The sequence below is a fragment of the Tenrec ecaudatus genome, chromosome 6 (genome assembly GCF_050624435.1).
Source record: "Tenrec ecaudatus isolate mTenEca1 chromosome 6, mTenEca1.hap1, whole genome shotgun sequence".
NCBI lineage: Eukaryota > Metazoa > Chordata > Mammalia > Afrosoricida > Tenrecidae > Tenrec > Tenrec ecaudatus.
In genome coordinates, this window is record NC_134535.1 from 110379028 (window position 1) to 110396905 (window position 17878).

Sequence of the window (17878 nt, forward strand, 5' to 3'; positions counted from 1 at the left end):
CGCTGAACTACTGACAGCAAGGTCATCAGTTCAAACCCACCAGCCACCGAGGGCTGTATGAAAGGACAAAAAAAGACAACTAAGCTCATGCATCGCTGTCCATTAGCGCTTGCCTTATTGTACAGAGTCATAGACTGCGTGCATTTGTCGAGGTTAAGCTGTTAGGTTTTTAAGACAATGCAGTGCCACTCAGGACCACTTGTCGAATAGACACTTTTTCCAACGCTTTTAATAAAAGAGTGCTGAGAGTATTGGTAAGAGAGCATTCCACTAACTTAGAACAGCTCTACTAAAATTAATATTGTCAAAGTAAAAGACTGATTTGGGTAAAAATATTGTCCTAGTCTCAAAGCACAAAACAAAAAAATCTCTGATGGGGGTGCTTCGTCCAATTTCACAGAGTTTATGTCATCTTTTCTTTTTTATATACAACCCTGTACCTGTTACATACACCTATTAAATATACATATATCTATAAGTATCTGAACATATAGATCTCCACGTATATGTTGGCTTTCTCCTAACTCTGACATCTTAACTTGCTGCTCTAGGATTATTGTCCAGATAATACAATTATTTGTTATTTTTACTTAGGCTCTTTTCATGATTAAAATTCCATGTCTCCCCAGGTTTCCGTGAATCAGCAGTGCCCCAGAAGCGTTTCCCTGCTTGAGACTCCAGGGAAGTCTTGGAACACAAAGAACTTGGAGAGGGAGCTGGCCAGACAGGGGTTTCTGAGGCTTCATAGATAGGCGCGCTGTGGCAGCGTGCTCGGGCAGAGCGATATCAAAGTCTGTGTGCTTTTCAAAGCTGCAATTGTCATGTAAGTCCAGGAGCTCTCTTTGGTGATGTTTATTTTGGCTAAGGACATGAAAAGCTTTTTTTAACCTCATGGCCATTATTTTGCAAGGAACCCATAACAATCTATTCTAATAGCCTTAATCTCATTAAAGAGTAACTAAAGTCATTTTGACATTAACTTTTCAATAGAGAATTAACATCTAGATCTCCTCTAATGTCATTATTTCCTAGATCTGAATAAAAACCTTCTAAATATTTTTATAATACAATAAATTATTTTATTCAGATTCAGAACATGCCTCAAAAGGATTATGACATATGATTTTGTCAATTAATAGACTTTTATTTCACAGAAAGCTAGAACTAAGAAATATCAAGATTTAAAAGGTAAGTACCTCAGAGAATTCAGAAGAGCAACATGGGAGAAACTGAGAAAAGGATTGAGACCCATAGAATAAGATGTCTTTCCAAGATGAAGGTATGCAATTTATTTTTGTGTGTGGATATATGTATCATATATAAATATATTTACCTAATTTAGACAATCATTATAGCATCGCTCACATGTATAAATGATTTTATATGAATGCCATACTTCTTGAGCTCTTGGTAATTTCTTGCTGTGAAAGAAGCTTTATTGTAACTGTGTATCAGCCTAGGATAATTCGCATCAGGCAGTTTCATCAAGAATGGCGAAGAGAGAGTTAGAGAGGAGACAGGGACTTAAACACTTCAGGCATGCATTGTTAATGGCAAGATCGATTTTCCTGAATCAAGGGCCAATTCAGCCTTCATCCTTCTGTAACTTGGAAGCCAATGCAGTGTGGGGCACTCATGCGGAAAATCATCCAATGGACAGAAATGCTTTGTTTATCTGTTTACAGTTGTTACTTCACAGTGACTTAATAAAACAAAGGTTTTCTTCAAGCTTTGCTAACATAAAAGTCATCATTCTTTATAGGAAAAATGTTCAATTTATTAGCTTTTATTTTTGGAGCTTGGGACTCTTTCAGAGACGATGATTTATCTTAACCTCAAAGCCATTTTGTACTCAGACGCAATTTAAATTTTTAACCAAAAGATCTGGATGTTTGTCTTCAGTCTATAGCTAGTGTGTGCAAGTAGCTTTTAAACTATGATACTGTCACTTATTTCCTCACTGTCATAAACTCTCTATATACATGTAGAGAAATCTATACATATATGTGGAAGTGGAAAGTTATGCTATATATCTAGAAAATAACTTTGGTCTGAAATATCAAGGTAATTATGAATAATAGTTTCCTTAAAGGATTACTCAGTTTTTCCTTTTTTCAAAAACTTCACAGGCTCAAAAGAAGGATCTGAGTCCAGGCTTATGTCTTTGTTAGCCGCTGACTCGTTTTGTGATGTTAGACAGGTTTTTTAACTCTCTCTGTGCCTCAAATTTCTCATCTGAAAAAGCTAATGAGAGTTCTAAATTGTTTTAAAAAATGATTAATGTGATTGAAATCTTGACCTAATTATTGTAAACCTTCAATAATTATCAGATATTATTTTTAATAGCTCTAGAGGAACAAAGTCAAGATAGGAGTTATTTATAAGCAATGAGTCTTAAATTTAACTGTTGATTACTTTGGAACTTGGCGAGATGTGATATCAGTGTGAAGATTGTGTCAGAAACCAAAGTTATCAGGAAAAAGTGGGAGTTGGGCAGTTGCTTAATAAGCAGGCAAGTTTCTCAACTTCACTGAATTTAGAAAGAGACTCGTGAAGCAAAATACTGTAGAAAGCAGCAAATGACTGTCCTTGAGAAATTGTCTCCAAACCCTGGGACAATGTTGTTAAAAGCTAGTAGGACCAGCTTGATGAATACAGAGGTTGTTGTGCCATAGACATGGGTTGGGATGGCCACGCATTACTTTCCCTATGTACACAGTTCATGCAATCCATCTGGGTGTTTTAGGTAAAGAACACTGTGATCGTGATCGATCCGGTTTCTTCTCGGAAACTTTCAAATTAAATAGATTAGTTTTCCAAATTTGAGATATACTTGAGTGGTAAGCCTTGCCTTTACAGAGTATGTGAAATTATAGGACTATGGGAAATGATTTATCCTCAATAACATGTTCTGCAAATATTTGTATACTGTAATGAGATTATCTCCAAAAGTCTACGTAGTGTAAAAGGATACACAGCTAGGGATATAGCTGTTCTACTTTGGCAGCAACCTAATACTTTGGAATCACAGGAGTCCGATAGAATTTAAACTTCCCAGGTCTTTTTCCATGTAAATTTATATTCAGATTTCTTCAAACTAATGGGTACGGAGCCTATTATGTTTAATCCTACGTTAGCTGACAAATCCTTTCAGATAATTTTTGAATATTCATACTGTCATTGATAGAATAAATCTGCATTTATGACCTCTTATTAATCAGGCATTGTGCTAGACACCAAAACTACAAAAGAATTTTATATGCATGGCTCTTAAATCTAAATTTCCCTCAGTATATTGGACCAGGAAGTTATAGAAATACTAAAGTGTACTGTACTGAGTGATACACGGAGGTAGGTGCTTTGTACTGAAGGAAGTAAGGTGCTGAGGGACTAGACAATCAAGGAAGCCTTTCTGAAAGAAATCATGGTTGAACTGAGTCTTGAATATTGAGTATATATTACCAGATGCAAAAGTGGAAGAATGGTACAAATATCCAGTAAAAGATATGCAAAAACTTAGTTAAATAAAGGAATTGTAAGTAGAATATTTTGTCTAGGGATATGCAACAGGAGATGAAACAGTAAGCTAAACAAAATTAGACCAAGAAGGGCTCTGTTTGTCATTTTTAAAAATTGGGAATTTTGGGATAATGAGAAAGCACTGCAGAGTTTAAGTAGAATAATTTGATATATATGCTAGTTCCAAAACAATGTTAGTAGTAGGTGTAAGGGAGTTTGGAGGCAAAAAAGACTAAAGGAGACTATGAAATTAATGAAGTTGTATAGCCAGGTTGTAGATAAATTTGAGAAATTTCAACATAAGTGGTAGTTAAAAGTCATAAGAATAATATTTCTAGGCATTGTAGTAGTAGATACAAGACAAAACCTTGAAGAAATTGATCAAAGAAATAGACGCTAAAGCAGCAGTTCTCAACCTGTGGGTAATAATCCCTTTGGGGTTGGGGTTGAACGACCTTTCACAGGGGTCATTTAAGACCATCGAAGAACACATACATATTTCCAATGGTCTTAGGTACCAAGACATGGTCTTCTCTCCATCTCCAGGCGGATCCACCCACCTGCAGATACACCCACATAGGAGTACCCGGTGTGAAGACTGTTACCCAGCCTACACCATGCTTCATGACAAAATTTCATTTATTTGTAATTAGAAATATTTCACAATACATAATGACATATTGTTTTGTGATTAATCACTGTGCTTTAAAGATGTTCAATTTGTAACAATGAAAATACATCCTGCTTATCAGATATTTACATGACGATTCATAACAGTAGCAAAATTGGAACAAAAATAATTCTGTGGTTGGGGGTCACCACAACATGAGGAACTGTATGAAAGGGCCATAGCCTGAGGAAGGTTGAGAACCACTGAGCTAATGGATATCAGAGATAATGGTATGCATGACCATAAGAAGGAATGCTGGAAAAGGAGGGATTATTGATGTCAAATGACTCCAAGTGATCAAGGAGACTGAGGACTAAAAAGTATCCTTAGGACTTGGAAGTTCGGAGGTTGTTCATGGACTTTTCCTTGGTGACGTAGTGATGACGCATTTTACGATCCTCCCCTTGGGAGAAAGATGGGGCTTTTAACTCTCCAAAGAGTTACAGTCTCAGACACCCACAGGGCAGCTCAAACTTGTCCTCTAGGGTGGGTCTCTATGTGCTGAGATTGACTCCATGACAGTGAGCTGTGCCTTTTACAGAGCAGTGTTAGGCCAGACAGAAGTAGACAGAAAGATGAATGGAAGGTAAAATAATGTCGACCCTATTCTTTGAGTCAAAATGAGGCGACACTATTCTTTGAAATTGTTTGACAGTAACAAGAGCAGGACATATGGATGAGGGAAGGCATTTTCTCAAAGGATGGAAGTACCTTGAATATATGAAACTATTGGTGGGGAGAGAGGTGATAAAAATAAAAGGTGAAACGAGAGGAAAGGGGAGCATACTTGATGGATTATGATCTCGGAATTTCAAAGAAATGATTCAAGAGCAACGTTGGGAGCTGCTTTCTTCAACAGATCAAGGAATACCTGCCCTTCTAAGATTGGAAGGAAATTATAAGGGTAGATGGAGGGATACAGCTGAAGGTGATGTAGCTGAGGTTACTTGCTGATCATGAGAAGCACGTGGCTAGGAGGGGGACTGAAACACATAACGTTATGAATAATCATGAATGGAATGCCTGAGGTAGAAAATAAATTGCAGGGCTGTTTCAAGATTTTGCACTCCTGTGGACTCATGGCAACTGTGGAGCATAGAGTAGGTTCGGAGTGTGGACAGTGGTGGAATAAGGATTTTAGGGAACTGAATTTGCTTCCCTGGAGAATCGGTCAAGTAGTCTTCCAGTATGGAAGCAATATCATCAAACACTATTAGTTAAGGCTAAAGAAAAAAAAGCCCAAATGTCATATCACTGTAGACCACTATTCAAACTAAATCTGTTTTTCTATAATTGTATTGATAGGAGGGAGTAATAAATCTAAGTAGCCTATTAGCCAGGATACATTGCTGCTTAAAAAAAAGCTCTTCTAAATAATTTACTAAAAGGTAAATCCTTTTCTTTCTGATTTAATAATTCTATCAAGATATTTACAAATTTCTTAGTAAATTTATGTTACTCTTGGTGATTGCAGCGTCTCTATTTTACTTTGAAAATAAATGTATTGGCCACATGATGGCATCTAGTGTACCTGTTTATATATTCCCTCGAATGAAAGAGAATAGAAGTAAACCTGCTACCCAAACAGTGCTACTGCACGTTGCCCTCTTTCCAGTACAACCTTCTCATGGATTTTATGGATTCTTTTTGTGCTAGACACACTTTTTTGTGCTGAAGATGTCTTTGAATCATTAGCTATATAATTTAGAATTAATATTTGTCTGTCTGTCTGCATATGTACAGTATGTGACTATAAAATAATGTCTGTGCAATAATGTGACTATAAAATTATGCTAGTGCTATAATTTTATATTACTTATTGATTTGTTCATTTTCAGTTTCAAAGAGAGAACAGAACTGGAAAGAACAGAACAGAACACATTAAGAGTCACTGAATGTTCAAATATTACTTAAGTTGGAAACAGTCCTGTGATAGAAGATGTTTATTTATTGTCAAACAACAAATAATTTAAAATAAACTTCTCATATATTTTCTTAAATTCTTTCTTTCCTAGATGTTTCTGTTGGCAATAACATGCGCATATGTATCCAAGACACTGTCTGGATCTTATATGAATTCCATGCTCACACAAATAGAGAGACAATTCAACATTCCAACATCTCTAGTTGGATTTATTAATGGAAGCTTTGAGATTGGTAATACTTCATTTTTGTATTGCTTCTTTGTAGCATATTTTGTGTTAGCCATAATGCTGGTATGAATCTTATGCTCCTTAATTGCTGTTTTGGTTTATTGATCTGATTGTGTCATATGTTTTCTAAGGTGGATGGAATAGGCTGGCAAGCTTGAAGTATGCATGGAAACAGTGCATTGAATAGTTATCTCTGAATATTTCATAAAGATTGCCACGTATCTTACCAGTGGTTTCTTAGCTACCTGGAATGAACAGCAAAGAATTTCTACTTAAACCTATCATTTGATAATGGTTAGGCTAAAGTTTCTTTTAGTATTTACAAAATATCATGGGAGACCTAATGAATCTGCTTTCAAAAGAAAATGTTTTACTTCCAAATTCAAAAGAGGGGGAAAACTGAATCAACCACCTGAATTTATTTCAGAAATAGACTTAATTTTGGCTCTAAAGAATAAAGTCTACTCTATTCATGGCAGTTTAGAAAGATGTGATAACAGGTGGAGGGGAAGAACAGAAAGATCTCTTCTGCAAACAAAGCCAAAGAGAAAAAAATGACTACAATCTAGTCTTCCAGTGGCTCCTCTTTCCGTCCAAGTGACAGTAGCCTTTACGGTACTTAATAAGAGTTTAGGGGCAACACTGTAAAACAGTTAAGACTTGAGCTCATCTCTTCAATTTTAATTCCCTCAGAGTTTATGATGGAGTGATGAAGAAAAGTATTTCCTGTTCTTGGGTAGAGTTAACCACTGTGAAATAAACAACCAACCCAACCCCAAAAAATGGAACCAAATCATTTGCTTTCAAGTCGAAGCCAACTCCTGGTGCCCCACATGTGCATACGCATCAGAGTAGATTTTGCTTCATGGAGTTTTCCGTGGTTGGTTTTTCTAGTGAATTTCTGCAAAGGTAGTTCTAGGTAGACTCAAATCCCCAACGTCTCTATTAGTAGCCACTTAAATTAACCAAGTCCACCACCCAAGGACTCTACAGAGTTTACGGGAGGCACAAACACTGAACAGTACATTCAGTGTGAGCAGTAAGTGCAGTGACGTAAACATATTTAGGCCCTAGAACAACGCAGAGGCTATGCTACAACCCCATGAGGTCTTGAAGGACGAGCTAGAATGTGCTAGAAGAAGCAAATGGTTCTGTGAAGGTAATTCCAGTGGAAGAAAAGGAAAGGGAAAAAAGCAGGGAAAGAAAGGAGGCATAAGGGTGAAGTGGTATAGGATACAGAGAGCAACGTGTAACACCGTACTGCTGACTGGCAGTGCCTGCGGTGGGAACCCTAAGGCTATGCGCCTGGAGAAATGGGCAAGGGGGAGAATTGGGCCCGGAGAGCCGCGTGTCTTGGCTGTGAAGCTTACTGTGTGAAGGAACATGACTAAGGATTCGGCAAGGGTTATTAATCTTTCTGTGCCAAGGACTCCCTTGGCTATAGGATATCATATGATTTCAGTCATATTTTTAATTGTATAAAATAAAAATCATGGAAGTATCACCCCTCCCCCCCAAAGTGCCAGTCATATAGAAAGAAAGAAACTCATCATGGTCAGGAAACCCCATAAGAAACAAAGTTGACCTGCTTCACAGAATTGTATTGGTGGCAATCTTTCTAGAAGTACATCACCAGGCCTGTTTTCACACAGTGCCACTGGGAAGGTTCAAATTGCCAACCTTTGGGTTACTACTAGCCAAGTACTGGCCATTTGCACCATCTAGGGACCTTTCCCTAAGGCTAGATAAAAACACTTCAACCAGAAAGAAAAGACACACACACACACACACACACACCTCACTGCTGACTCATAAGGACCTTAAAGGACAGAGGACAACTACCCTTGTAAATATGTTTTGTTTTTTTAAGGTAGAACCTAGCATTTTATTTAGATTTTCATTAAACTGTTGGAACTGAGAACCAGATATACTTAATAATCCTCCGAAAATATGTCCTGAAAGACACTTTCTGCTCAGGGTCAGCAGTCATGGCATGTGCGTGTGAACATGCTGGCTTCGCGGTACCACCCCAGCCAAGTTGACCTCTCCAGCCAGTTGCCCCAGCTTTGTTCCCCTTCTGTCAACACCAGCTAGACCCCTATAGGTCTAACCCAAGGCCTACCTGTAGGACACCTTGGGCTACCTGGGATTGCTGGAAACATGGTAAAGGAATTAATGTGTTCAGGGGAAAAAAAAAAAAAGAAAATTCTTATAAGCTACTGTCTGAGGTGATGGTTTCTCTAAACTTACGCCATACCCCAGAATTTAATACTAATTAAGCAATTAGAAAATGTTCCGGTATGAAGGGATTTCCTCCTCCCTGCCACTCAACCTTCTAACACCCTAATTGCATAAGACGTGGATCACCTGTGCTCAGTAAAGGCATTCTAATGGTGAGTCAATCTTTATGTCGACAGCAAACCTCTTCTTTCTCCTGCCGAGGGGCTGGAGGTTCCAAACCACTGACCTTGTACTTAGCACCCTAAGATGTAGCCCACTTCATAATAATCACAAAGAAAATCTTCAAGTTTCCTAGACTCTCATCTGCAGTTCATTCCCTGGCTTCTCCTTTGGTGCCCAATTTCACAATTGTGGTGTTCTCCAGAGTTTGGCTTATGTATCTGTCTGCACAGTTAAACAGAACTGTATCTCAGATTAGGCATCAGGTCTTATTTCCTTTATGTATTTCTATATTTGTGATAGTTGTCATACAATAAATGCTAGGTAGTGAGTGATGTGTGGGGTTGTTTGAGACTTTTTTCATATTTATTAAGATGAGCATTTTCAATTTTTTCCCCTAGGAAACCTTGTGCTGATTATATTTGTGAGTTACTTTGGAACCAAACTGCATAGACCTATAATGATTGGTGTTGGATGTCTGATAATGGGCTTAGGGTGTTTCTTACAATCTCTACCTCATTTTCTTATGGGTCGGTAAGTAAGTTAGTCTCTGATAAGTTTCTGTGTTCAGTTTCTCTGTAGGAGCTGTGCTTCTGAAAGCACAGAGGACTGGGGTGGGAAGTGGATGTGGATTCTGCTCCACCACTTGGTTTTATATTATGACCTGCCTTACTTCCACTTACATGACCACATTTTGCCAATTTATAAAATTTGGATTTGGGCATTTTATGCCATTAACTCTAATGAAAAGATGATTAGACCCTCCTAAAATTTGGGATCATTTCCTTTGGAGGAACTGTCTAGACACTTCTAATGAAGAGGGGTTCTTGGTTGGTGTAAATGGCTCAGCAGTCACCCGCTAGCCCAGAGGGTACAGCCACCTCCAAAGGAAGAGCTGACGATCACTTAAATAGTCAGCCATTGAAAATCCAATGGAGTTGCGGGACATGCGGTTTCATTGAGTCAGAAGTGGCTCAATAGCATTTTTTTTATTATTTCAAGTAATGAGATTTTGTTTGATTGTAGGATATCAGACAGAGACCAATTTGAAAGTTATTTATTTTAATTTCCATCAAAATAGTACCTGTACTGAATGCATTTGAATGTTCAAAAAACTTATCTCTACAATTTCTTTGACAATATTTCTCCCTCTTACCTCCTCGATTGCCTCTGCTTTCTCTTTCTAGAATGCTTAACTATTGGACATCTTGACTTAAGTTTTTTCTTATCTGATCTTTGTTCTTAAATTTTCTCTGCATTTATCTTCCTGTTACTCTCTTATTCAACTTTTTCTTCCAAATCTTTTAGCGCTTTTTAAACATATGCTAGGTTATTTTTGCTTTTCAAGGGTTCTTTTGTTCTTTGAATGTGTAAGAAACATTCTCCCTTCGAAGATCCAATGGCTGATTATCTAGATTAGCTTGAGCTATTTTCATCCTCTCTTTTGTAGAATTTTCTTTTCCTTTTGTCTCTGTCTTTAATGTAACTGGCTTCCTTCAAACATCTGGGGGTTCTTGATTGTCCATATTTAACATGGGGGACAACAACAATATGATGGTGCAGATACTAGCGATTATTTAGACACTGCCCATTTCCTGTCCACTTTTCTAGGGAGAGAGTCTCCAATTTGTTCTCTGCGGCACAAAAGCTTGGTTACTTGATAGATGGTTGTTCATTGGTGTGGTGGAGAAGGCTCTGATTCACGGGGACCTATGTATCACAGAATGATCTTTTTTCTTCTAAGGCCTTCATCTTCCAATACTATCATGAGCTATTTGGTTGTTATTCTTAATGTTTTCACTGTGCAGGTTTGGGAACTGGATCTCTAGCCCTTCTCCTTATGAAATGCCACTGAAACCCGTTCACCATGAGTGACCGTCCTTGTCTTTGAAGTTCTCGAAGGCTAGCTTCCAGCCTTATCATAACATGCACGGAGCCACTGCAGTATGGCACACGGACAGATGATTCAGTGTACGTGGGCATCCTATTCTTCAGTAGGCATTCGTTTTTCTTTTCTTTTCAGTGAACCCTCGAGTGTTTTAGTATGAACTCCCTATCCTCCTATGTGCCGGTTGAGATGCTTGAAGATCAGGGCCATGTTCAAATGGAATTGGGAGGGTCTTTCTAGTTGTCTGATGTATTTTACACATACTCTAAACTTCTTGTTTCTCAGACGATTCTCATCCCCCTCTTTAGAAGCATCTAGTGTCTCTAATTTTTAAAAATTTCTGGGAAGACTTTCTGTTGCTTTCCTGCAGGGACTGAGGCTGCATCTTCTCATAGTTGTTAACTCAGTGATGAGTTGTTGACTCATAGGTGCTAACTCACTCATGTGCTTTCTAGCTTTCAACATATTGTTACGCTCCCTGACTGTCGACTCTCTTCGTTCCCTTGTCTTGGTGAAATCATGCTTTCCCCTTTCGTGTCATTTTACTGGCATTTTTGGACTGGAAAGATTTGGAATAAGTTATTTGGTTTTGTAAAGTGAGTGAGTGAAATGAAAGCAAACTCTCTTCTCAGGGATTCTTGAGAGCTCAGAAGTTTCCAGGAAAGTAACTTTTGCTACTGTGGGTAGCTGCTGTCCGGTGACCTGATGCGCACAAGAAGGGAGCATTGTTCGAGTCTGCGCCATCTCTGTGGTCTTTGATAGGGCGGAGCCCGTTGTTTAGACTATTGTGCTGATTCATTTATTGAGAGTGTCCATGCTTTCAGAACCGAACCTGCTGTTCTTTTCTATGGCTGGCCTTTCCTGACGATGTATCCAAAGTAAACGAGAGGACTCGCACCATCTCCGCTTCTGAGAAACATTTTAGTTGTATTTCTTTGCCGTCCTAGCCAACTCCACGGCAAGCAGCATTCAGCAGTCATGTACATTACTCCCTTCCCTCGGTCAAAGTTGAATTTTGTTTCTGTTTGAAGCTGCCTTATCTCTGGGGTGTGGAGGCAGAAACGTTTGTCAATTTACAGTCCCAGCCTGGGTATGATGCGTAGTCAATCTAAGGCAATTCTGGTCTTTTAAAAAAGTGCCTCATAGCACAGAAATTAGGATGCCTGGTGACAGGTACGCAGAACAGACTTTAGCACATTTGAACCCTTGTTTTCATTTGTCTTTCTCTTATTGAACAAAATACTGAAAGCAATTTAGCATAATTCTTTTAAGAAGAGAGACTTACCTGGACATACTTGATTCTCTTCTTGCAGTGTATAGCTGACTTTCTGCATTCAGGACATGCACCTTTCGTGGCAATTTACCTGGTCACAATAAAATGGTCTCAAACTCACATTTTGTTCCGATGAGAAAAGAAAACACCACCATGTGGCGCTGTCAGGATATTTGAGATACTCCGAAGGCCTCTCATGATGATGGGCAAAAATTTTATTTGCTTTAGTAGTCAAAGAATACATCAAGGAATTATTGATTGGCTTCTCAGACTGGTATATTTCTTACAAGGAAACCTCAGAGAATCCAGAAGTGTAGACTCGTTTTGCTATGTTTTCTTTTTCACCCAGAGCCTTCGTTTTCTCAATCATGCCTTGTTGCGTCTATTATTTTTCTGTTTGTTCCTTCTCCCACACAAATTGTTTCCAGGAAATGATTACCTAAGAAATCACAGAAGGATAATGCCAGGCGACCTAAAAGGTTATCACATGCAAATAAGCAAAAGCTTGTTGTCTAGGTTCTGCGCATTTACACTGTATGATAAGGTCTTTTGAGGCTAATTTATGATGTCTTCCTGAGTGGATTTGGATGTTGTGCTTCACGTGAAGCAGGAGTCAACGATCTGCACAATGCTCCCATTGTCCTCAGTAGCTCTTTAATATAATGAACAGGTTTTCCCTATGTTCAAACAGATATGAATATGAATCTACAGTTTCCGCTTCAGGCAATTTGTCTTCAAACAGCTTCTTGTGTGTAGACAATGGAACCCAGAATTTCAGACCAACAGAAGATCCATCAGGTTATATACTTCATTTTTGTTTTCTTTTTGGTTCAATATATTTGTAACTGAACATTTTCTGTATATGGGGCTTTGAACAAGTTCTTTTTTTAAAAATGGGTAAGGTAAATGATCAAAGCCCTTTTTCTCTTTCTAGGAATTTTGATGGGGATCCAGAGTACATAGGAATATTAATTTTTGGATCTTTGCATGCACTTATTGAGACTGCCTTATATATTCCATAAACTGATAATGGGACTATAAATCAAAGTCATCTATTCAAGGGCCATAGCAGAGGCAATTCTACAAGAAAGGAGGGGTGTTGACTTGGAAGGACGGATGTATGTCCATGATTTGGCCCTAACTATCATGCAAATAGGAAACAGATAGAAACAGTTAAGAATATGTGTGGTATATAACTCTTCTTGGATAGCAAGGAAAGTGTACACATATACTTCATTCTATTTTCTTTCTACTCATTTGGAATTATTCTAGATTCTTTTTCCCCATTCCTCTGCTTTGCCAGCAACACGACTTTACAGTCTAAAACAAGTGTGCTACTTCCTTTCGGTGTGCTAAGACACTATGTAATCACCCAGTAAAAGGCGGTCTAGAGTGGCCCCACTAACTCACTCGAACTGCCTTTTACCACAGACAGTTAGGTTGGGAATTTTACTGGCAGCAAGTCATCCAGGAAACCTAAGGTTCGTGGCGCCCAAGAATGGCTGTCTCAGACAGTTTGCACCCAAAGCACCATCTGCAAAAATCAAAGAGAGTTGGGAGCCTGTTTCTTCCCGTATGTGTCTTCTTAAAAAAATCATTTTATTGGGGGCTCGTACAACTCTTATCACAATCCATACAGTATGTGTCTTCTTGAGCTGGCTTTTGGCAAGGAACGACTCTGGTACTGCTTTGGGCTAGAATCGATCAATGAAACACTTCACAGCTTGGTGTATCACTAGGAAAACGCATCTGTTCTTTGCTTATCTGATATTTTAAGTTTCTCCCGAGAATGGGCATAGAATTTGCCTATGATATTTAGACTCAAATCACCGTGCTCACCATAAATAATTTCTGCATACCTAGAAGTAGAGACTGTGATTCTGTTTGGACTGGGAATGAGAGAGTTAGACTGTCCATGAAGTTCCTGGAGCCAGTTTTGTTCCGCATTCTCTCATCTGTGGGCGGTGCCCAGCCAGTTTAGAGGAGGTGAAAATGTTATTATTCACTTCCCTCAAAAACAGAACCTCAAAGAACTTCCTCCTGGTTTGGAAGCCATTTTGTCTTAGAACAAAAATAAGAAAGAGTTAGATGCTAAGGCTTCAGATATCTGCCGATCATTTCCCATTTAATTTATTTTAACCTACTCCGTGCTATTCTCCTGCTGTTCTAGGGACTGAGAATTATTTGTTTATTAAGAATTATTTGGTTATTACAGTATGCACTAAGCTATACAGTAGAAATGTGAATTATAACTAGCTAAATGTTTCATTGTCTATCAAGTAATAAGAGGTGTAGATAGTGCATGCCATTGTAGTGATTGTATGTTTAACATTGTGAGTATAGCATCAATTCAGGGGAAAAAATAAAGTGTCCGGGTAGTAGGTGGGTTAGCCATGGGCTGCTAACTGATGGATTGGCAGTTCAAATCCACCCACTGCTCCTCAGGAGAAAGATGAGGTTGTCTGCTTTTATAAAGACTTACACTCTCAGAAACCTGATACTGGGTCACTAAGTTAGAATTAACAAGATGGTAATGGGTTTGTGTTTGGGTTTCTAGGAAAGATATTTTGTTCGCTCATTTGTTTTTCCTCTCCGCACATAGCTTAGGAATAGTAGCACTCAGAACAGCCCACTGGGCCCGATCTTTACTAGTGAACCGACTGTCTGGAGGGCGAGACCACTTACTTTGTAGTGTTACCTTATTTCTGTGATGTAAATACCTTCAACAAGCCACTGAACACCGAATTGCAAAAGGATGTTTATAGTCACTTCTCCTGCCCCATGGGACATGGTTCCAGCACTGAATTTACACGTATACATGTCTAAGAACTCTGTCAACAAGTACAATCAAGACGGGGGTACCAGGGGGTGGCGTTGGGGGAGGGGGACTTCATTCTAAGTGATTTGTAAATATTTCACCTTTCTTATGGTGAACATGGTACCTGGAAAATTATTTGAATTTTTATGCCAGGAATGAATCATTAGGCTGTCCCTATTGCATTTACTGTCAGAGTATTTAGACATGTAACCGAAGAGGCCCAAGTGGTGCGGGGTCCAAGGTCAAGGAGAAAGATCTGGCTGTCTGCTCGAGTCAAGGTTTTCAATCTGGGGGCCCCTGTCGAGGGTTGCTCTGAATTGCACTGAGGTCTTGCTGTGGGTGATTAGTCATCGTTTACTATGAACACCGTAATGCAAACTCTTCTGCACCCCCCCTTCTTCTTTTTTTAAAATAAAGCTTGTGTGAAGGAAGTTAAGTCACTGATGTGGGTGTATGTGCTAGTGGGAAATATCATACGTGGAATTGGTGAAACGCCCATCATGCCTTTGGGTATTTCCTATATAGAAGACTTTGCCAAATCTGAAAACTCTCCTTTATACATAGGTAAGTTCAAAAGGAAAACTTGCGCTACCTTGTCACACTTCGGCCAATCAGTGCAGAAGGAAAACATGAGAAACACTAAATCGCGTATCACTATTGGTGAGGACTAGCCACGGGGACCCTGGGGAGCATAATGCATTACGAGCGGCACTGCTACCATAGGTCAGCAATTCCAAACCTCTAGCTGCTCTGTGGGATAACGGGGCGGCTTTCTCCTCCTTGTCAAGTTTGACAGCCGCCGCAATGCAAGAGGGCAGTGGTACTCTGTCCGGTAGGGTTCCTGGAGCCTTGGTGGCAATAGTGGGTTATGAGTCCAGCTGCTAACCACCAGGCCAGTCTCCAGTGGTGGAATTCAACTAATCTAACAACCGGTTCACTGGCAAAAATAAATACATTGATACTGAAAAGTGGCTTATGATTTCAACTTGGTATTAGAACACAGCTGCTGCACAGATGAACATTAAAAGGAGTCTGGGATGTCAAGTTGTGATCTCCGTATTGTATGCGCTATCCGGGCAGCTGCCCATTTTAGAGAGGACCCCAATTGCATGTGCTGCTAAATAACCGGTTCGCTGAACTCAACCAAAAATTACGTATTGATTCTACCCAACCGGCGTGAACCACCTGAATCCCACCCGCCAGCCTCCCAAACCCACAGGCACAGTGTACTCCAACCTACGGGGTTGCTATGAGTTCACGACAGTGAGCGAGTTACAGGTGACTAAGAGTCGGAATCCACTTGATGGCAGTGAGTTTGGGGATGCTTTTGTTTTTTTTTTACTTTAGCAAGAGGAAGTTGGAAATTTGGGAGCAGAACTTTAGGGGGAATGTACTGCAAGACTCATCATTTGATGATACTACTTGAGTTCCGCTAAAATTGTAACTAGGGAAGGCACAAAAGAACCTTGTTCCGTTAAGACTTTGTCATTAGCACAATCCCTGGCTTTGCTGTCAGCAAATTGCTACTTGAGACCTGTCATAACAAAGAAAGTGGCTTTGAAATACGGCCTCTTCTTCAAAAGTTACAGATACAAACATTACTTCGAACGTGTGCACTAAGTTGAATTTTATGACAAGTTGAATATGTAAGAACAAAAGTACTTAAGGAAAACATTACTTAGTCTTGAGCCTCACTCAACAATAAGACATTTAAAAAATTGTAACCTTAAACATTTATATGTTCCTTTATTTTTAGGGTTTATAGAAACAGGAGCAATTATTGGTCCTTTGATTGGACTTTTGTTAGCATCATTCTGTGCAAATGTTTATGTCGACACTGGATCTGTGAACACAGGTAATTCGATAAAACCCGTTTTTGTATATAGAGCACACAGAGCATCTTCAGGCAGGTGACCGCAGCCAATGCTGCCTCACTTGACACTCAGATTCTCTCCACTCTACAAAGAGGAAACTAGAGGTGAACAGAGCAGGAAAGCAACACAATCAAATGCTTCTCTTCTGACTCAAGATCCAGGCTTGCTCCAGTACCACTACCTTTGTTTTCCAAAGGGTTAATCACGGTGATGGCGATTTATTTTAATCCAGCCACTATTTGTGGCTGTGAAATAGACCTTTTCATCACTGAACTTCTAGTTGCTTTCCAAAAATAAATTTCTTACATGATAACTAATTTATTTCTAGACATGCATGTTTTGGTAGTACCACCTGATAAGTTTTCTGGGTATCTAAATTAAATACAAATTGGATACCTGGAAGGAGCCTGAAAATGCTTTTTAGTAATTTTCTATTATCCATATAAGAAATAATGACTTAAGCTAATGTTATCTTTTTTTCTTTTTTTTTTTACAGATGACCTGACCATAGCTCCCACTGACACTCGTTGGGTTGGTGCATGGTGGTTTGGCTTTTTGATTTGTGCAGGAGTAAATGTGCTTACAGCCATTCCTTTTTTCTTTTTGCCAAAAACGCTTCCAAAGGAAGGACTAGAGGATAATGTTGACGTCATTAAAGTTGATAAGGAGGAAAAACGTAAAGAGGAGGTCCAGAAGGAAAAGGAAGGACTCACTAAAGGCAAATACAAAATGTTAAATAAGATATAATTTTCTTTTTATTTCACATAAATATGCTTCTATTTTAGTCTACTATTAACACTATAATATGCAATTGTACATGATGGCAATTTGAAATGACCAATGTACATAAACAGTCTGTGATTTTTAACTAGATTGGTTCTGTACCACTCCTTGAAAAAATAAGCGATGTAACCTGCAAGTTGAAGATTCTCATATTCACCTTTACATAAGTTTTTATGCCAAAATAGGCACTCAATAAATGTGCTTACTTATTTGGACCTGGGTGTATTAAAAGGTACATTTTATAGAGAATAGAGTCCTAGTGGGGAGGGAAATAGAATGTCAAGTTAAGAACAAAGAGAGAGAATCTACACTAATCCCAGAATAACATAGTTCTATAGCCAAAAAGCTAGTTTTGTTGGGAGCTTTCTGGTATTTAATGTAAGAAAAAGACAGCATAAGAGGTCATATAATTTCATATATTTGGGAGAGGGAAAGACAATAATTCTGAAAGAGAAAATTATTCCCCAACTAGCAGATTGTAAAAGAAAAATAACATAGAA

At 38.8% G+C, this 17878-nt stretch overlaps 1 protein-coding gene across 3 annotated transcripts in view; it reads left to right on the forward strand.

Moving 5' to 3' along the window:
- Positions 1-1219: 1219 nt before the first annotated feature.
- SLCO1A2 (solute carrier organic anion transporter family member 1A2) overlaps positions 1220-17878 on the forward strand; it is a 34049-nt gene continuing 17390 nt past the window's right edge. The window contains exons 1-7 of one of the 3 annotated variants that reach the window (XM_075553058.1): positions 1220-1279; positions 6205-6346; positions 9144-9276; positions 12595-12701; positions 15139-15285; positions 16478-16576; positions 17092-17313. In XM_075553058.1, coding sequence (XP_075409173.1) covers positions 1220-1279; positions 6205-6346; positions 9144-9276; positions 12595-12701; positions 15139-15285; positions 16478-16576; positions 17092-17313 — 910 coding nt within the window. Of the gene's footprint in view, positions 1280-6204; positions 6347-9143; positions 9277-12594; positions 12702-15138; positions 15286-16477; positions 16577-17091; positions 17314-17878 lie in introns of those variants that run through there. The other 2 variants (XM_075553059.1, XM_075553061.1) reach the window with 2 other exon arrangements.